At 45.0% G+C, this 4,971-nt stretch overlaps 1 protein-coding gene across 1 annotated transcript; it reads left to right on the forward strand.

Moving 5' to 3' along the window:
- Nucleotides 1-477: 477 nt before the first annotated feature.
- On the forward strand, nt 478-2,286 carry TMEM215 (transmembrane protein 215). The gene has a single exon (XM_019517039.1). The coding sequence runs from the start codon at nt 781-783 to the stop codon at nt 1,486-1,488; it is 708 nt and encodes a 235-aa protein (XP_019372584.1). The 5' UTR covers nt 478-780; the 3' UTR covers nt 1,489-2,286.
- Nucleotides 2,287-4,971: the final 2,685 nt, after the last annotated feature.

The following is a 4,971-nucleotide window of genomic DNA, read 5'->3' on the forward strand; positions in this document are numbered from 1 at the left end:
ACGGCGGGGTGTGTGTGAGAGAGCTGTGCCCCCTTTCACCGCCTTGTCTCTCTTGCCCGCCCAAGCCCTGAAGGCAGCGATGAGGGACACCCCGCGGGGCCGCTGCGAGCTGCGCCCTCTGCCCGCGGGCAGGCAGGGAGCTCCTGCCCCTGCCCCGCAGGCGATGGCAGCTCCCCCGCGCGAAATCCACCCCCCGCCCCACTTGCCTGTGACTCGCGGTCTCCCGGGCGCCGCTGCAGAGAGGCGCGGGGCGGCGGAGCGGACACACGTGCGAGCGGAGCGCGTGTGTGGCGGGGCGGGGCGGGGAGCGCCCAGCCCAGCCGCTGCCTGTGGAGGAGGTGGGGGCCGGGGGTGTCCTGGCCTCGCTCTCCCGCTCCCCCTCCCCAGACGCCGGCTCCCGCCCTCGCCCAGTCTGGCAGCCCGAGCCGGGTCCCCGGGGCCAGACGGCCTCTCCCGCGCCTCCGCCTCTGCCGGCTGTTCCCCGGCGGGCTGTGCTGGGCTGCGCAGGAGGGACCCGGCGGCAGGATCCCGGGGATCTCCCGGGGAAGAGCTCCGGCACCCCGCCTCGGAGACCCGGGGAGGTTTGCAGCCAGCTCTTCCTCCTGGGAAGACAGAGGAGCACATCATATCTGGCCAGGAATTGGCTTTTTCTCTCTCTCCCCCCCCTTGGAAACTTTGGGCTTGTCACTCCAGCTGATCCTTCACAAGAGCAAGCTCTCCCCTGGAGGATTAGAGCCCCCCAGCTTGGAGAAGGGATCCAATGCTCTGCTGTGGTGAACCATGAGACCTGACGACATCAACCCTAGGACTGGACTGGTGGTGGCTTTGGTCAGCGTCTTCCTTGTCTTTGGCTTCATGTTCACTGTCTCGGGGATCAAAGGGGAGACTCTGGGAGACATCCCCCTCCTGGCAATAGGACCTGCCATTTGCCTGCCTGGCATCGCTGCCATTGCCCTCACGAGGAAAACGGATGGCTGCACCAAGTGGCCCGAGAACAAATGCCCCTGCTGCAAGAAACCAAAGGATAGGGAAGTCATTGAGCTGCTGAGGACTCCCTCGGACCTGGAGTCGGGCAGGAGCAGCTGTGATGAGTTGGCCAAGAAGGCATACCTAAAGGACAGGAAGGTCCTCAAGGGAGATGACTCCGTGTCCATTTGCACCACGGCAACCACCACTACGGCAGGGGAATGCAAGAGCCTGCTCAGGAAGGTGGACCAAGAGGAGATGCTGAGATACCTGGAGACCTGCTACCCAGAGATGCCCGGGAACGTGTTTGTGGGAGATGGCTCCACTTACCGTGCCTTGGAGAAGCAGTGCTCTTCTCCTGCCTGGGACAGCGCAACCTGCCCTGACACAGAGGACAACATTTTTGTTGCTCCAAAAGACAGCATCATTGTCTGTTCCTACAAAGAGAACAGCCCTTACGACAGATACTGTTGTTATATAAACCCAAATGAAGTCAGCTCGGACCATGAGACCATAGTCTGAAAGATGCACATTTTATAGATATAAACAAATGTACGTACTGATACAAACACTATAACTTCTAGCTCTTATAGGGTAAAAAAAAAGTAGCTGATTGCACTGCATGGGACAATCTTCATGTTGTTACAAATTTAACCTGGTATTTGACTGATGCTCAAACCTTTTGTGCCTGAAATACTCTTTCTGTAAGTAAATGAGCATGTTTAAGGTTAAGAACTCATTCTGTTCTTTGGAAACCCATTTTGTTTTCTTTTTCTCTGTGTTGAAAGGCTGAATGTTTTGTCCAAGCCCCTAGACAAGCTAGCAGGATGAAAACAGATACTGTCAGCTAAAATCAAGACAAGAATCAAAAGTCTGGAGTTCTCGGTATAGAATAATAACATGCAATATGGATGAGTGGGTCTTATGAATAGTGTCACTTCCTTCGTGTCAGAAAGAAGTGATGGAATTCAATGTGCAGTTCAATTAGCTGGCTGTCCAATGTTAAGCTGTTAGAAAGACTTCGCAGTTGAGACTTAGATTCAAGACTGTCTCTAAGTTTGTGCTCTTATTTGGTTTCACAGTACCTTATCTGAGAAAGCAAGAAAGTAAGGCAATAGGCTACTACCTTGAGAAGCTCCTGCTTCAGGGAGTGGGAATAGGATAGGGAAAATGTTCAAAGTGAATCTATTACCAGTCATATATAAAAGGGTCCAGGCTTTTAGCTTATTTTGCTTTCTTCTTATTTAGTAATGAATTCACCAAAGTGTTTGGGAGACATTTGGAATTTACATCTGTATTATAAAAAGAAATTACAACTTGGCCATGATAAAATAATTTCAGTAGCTTTTATAAATATATACTTTAAAAAATATATGCAAACACTTCTCCGATCAGTTGGTAGTATAGGGCCTGATCCAACTTCCCTAGAAGTCACTGATAGTTTCCTATTGGTTGTAATAGTAATTGGCTCAGGGTCTTGTAGAAAGTGTCATCTTTACTCACCTTTTAAAAAAACATCCAGATGTTTACCAGTGGTTTGCAAATAATGCCACTTTGCTCAATATCTTCAAAGTCGATTTTTGAGGGTGCAAAGAAAAAAGAGAATGTTGCAGGCAGACTTTTTGCACAGCCATATTATATACTTTATTACTAGGTTCATTGATCACAGAGCTATAATAATAACGGAACCATTAACTGAATGAAAAAAACATACTGGTGACTCATTCAGAGCTTGCATAATGTGTGCACACATATATGTAATATAAATTACTACACATATTCTATGTGTACAGATGACACATTATGTGATATCTGTAATATTCTACATGTACATATGTATCAGTTGTTTTAGCTGCTAGTCAGCATATATGTAATCTGCACAACCAGTTTAAGGGTTAAACTGTTAGGAAAATTTTTGCTAATGCCTACAGCAATTTGTTAACATTTCACAGACAAAGCCCTGATTTCCATAACTAAACTCTCAATGTAGCTCTGCAAAGCCTTTCTGTGATGGAAGTCTTAATAACAGTTCTCACTTTAGTTATTTTTAATCAACCATAATTTGTACCAGACAGATTTATTGAACTACCAGTGTAAAAAAAAAATCCATCCTTCTCTTTTAGGAGCCTAGGAATATTCTGCAGAGACTGGAATTTTCCATTGAGAATTTATTGAACAATTCATTTTTGCCTGTGAAATCATTTGGAAAGTAAAGGGAAACCTCAGACACCTTGAGGGTCTCCCCATTTGCATGCTGCTTTCAAATTGTTACTGACAACCAGCTCAAAAGAGATTGCCAAGGGTGCGGGGAAGGGAAGATTTCCCAACGTGGGTGTTTGGCTTCTCACTGGTGTATTAGACTTTACAGTTTGTTCAGCTATTTGTATTTCACATGGTGTGCACTGGTGGGCACCACCAGGTGCTGTTAGTACACATAAAACAAATGCAAGCTGGTCTCAGTCAGAAACAAGCAGTTAATATCAATATCCTGCATGTCTTGCTTCCGTGGTGTTTAATTAAGGGATTGCATAAGTAAAAATGCCCTCACATTTGCAAAAGCCAGGCTCTTGGGTTCTCCAAGAGCAAGTTAGTCCCAACGTCTAAACTAAAAGTCTTCAACTAAAAATATCAAAAGATGCAGTCCAGGACGAAGACAGCCCTAAGACTGTTTAAAAGAATAACTGAAAAGACCGTCATCGCTACTATGTCTCCCTTAGAAGAGGTAATATGGCTAATATCCAAATTAGTGCAGGGTAAGGCTGCTGAATTGCCTTCTGCTGCCACTGGACTGAGCCACAGTTGTGGGATGTTATGCAAAAGGTGCTCAACATCATTTGAGATTCAACTAATCTAGAGAGAAGAAATCTATCTGGCAGCTGAGTTCCAAATCAGTCAGGATTATTAGGTTGATAGTATAAACAATCCCTTACATTGCACGAGGTTGCAAGGAAATAGAGAATTCAGAGCACAGATTGTGAGAGTTTGGCAAATATATAAGAATGATGAAGAGGTTGAATGTTCTTTATTTTGGTTAAGTGGTGTCTGCCAAAACAAACATTTTAAAAGATGTTAAAAGGGGTTTCTAAAGGCAAGACAATAAATTCTAGTGACAAATGGCACATCAACGCTTTAATGTGATGCAATCAACAATTTGGAGTCATGGCACCATAGTCTGTTCTTAATGTAGTAGTTATGGATTTGTTATTTATGAAAGCAGAGCTTTATGACTGAATTACCTACTGTTTACAAAAATTATGTTAAAAATTTTGATGATCATGGAAGAAATCTTGGCTCCACTGAAATCAATGCGGCCAAGATTTCACATTATAAATTTGCAGAAGTTTAAGCAGTATTTAGAGGCCATTTTAAGACAAGGCATTAAAATGATTCTTAAGTAAGCACAAATACAATTTTTAAGCCAATGGCACATGGATAAGTGTTCTCTCACATCTCTCTGCTTGACAATCTCTTCCCCCACCTAGTTCAGAAATAGCCATCATGGAGTAGTATGAAATGAGTTTATCCACTGAAGTGATTGGGCTTTTCTCCATTGATGATGGTGGTTTTCATCTCAGGCCCTTAGAATTCCTAGAAATCCTATGCTTGTCCCCAAACAAGCAGATTCTAGGGGCAGCAAAGCTAATAGTGTGTCACAACGGGCGCTGCAGGATATATCCTCCTGGATCAAGGGAGCTATTTAGTCTCTGCGCCCACTCAGTTCTTGGCTTCTCTGGTACCATCAGTCAACACCAGTTCTGGAGCTGGCTGTATTTTAAATCTGGATATTTCTCTACAAAGCAGACATCTTATGGCTACAATCAGTAGCCATTTGAACACCTTTGAACTTGGTGTAATTAATTAGGAGCCATTCCATTGCTTTTACTAGTGTTGCTCCTGCTTTGAATGGATGTGAATTTGTTGAATTCAGTGTTGAATTCATGGATGTGATTTGAACACACAACACCAAGGTACATGCCTCTTGATGTTATTTCCAGCTCAGCAACC

This window comes from Gavialis gangeticus, unplaced genomic scaffold (genome assembly GCF_001723915.1).
Source record: "Gavialis gangeticus isolate Ggan-Ray unplaced genomic scaffold, GavGan_comp1, whole genome shotgun sequence".
Lineage (NCBI taxonomy): Eukaryota > Metazoa > Chordata > Crocodylia > Gavialidae > Gavialis > Gavialis gangeticus.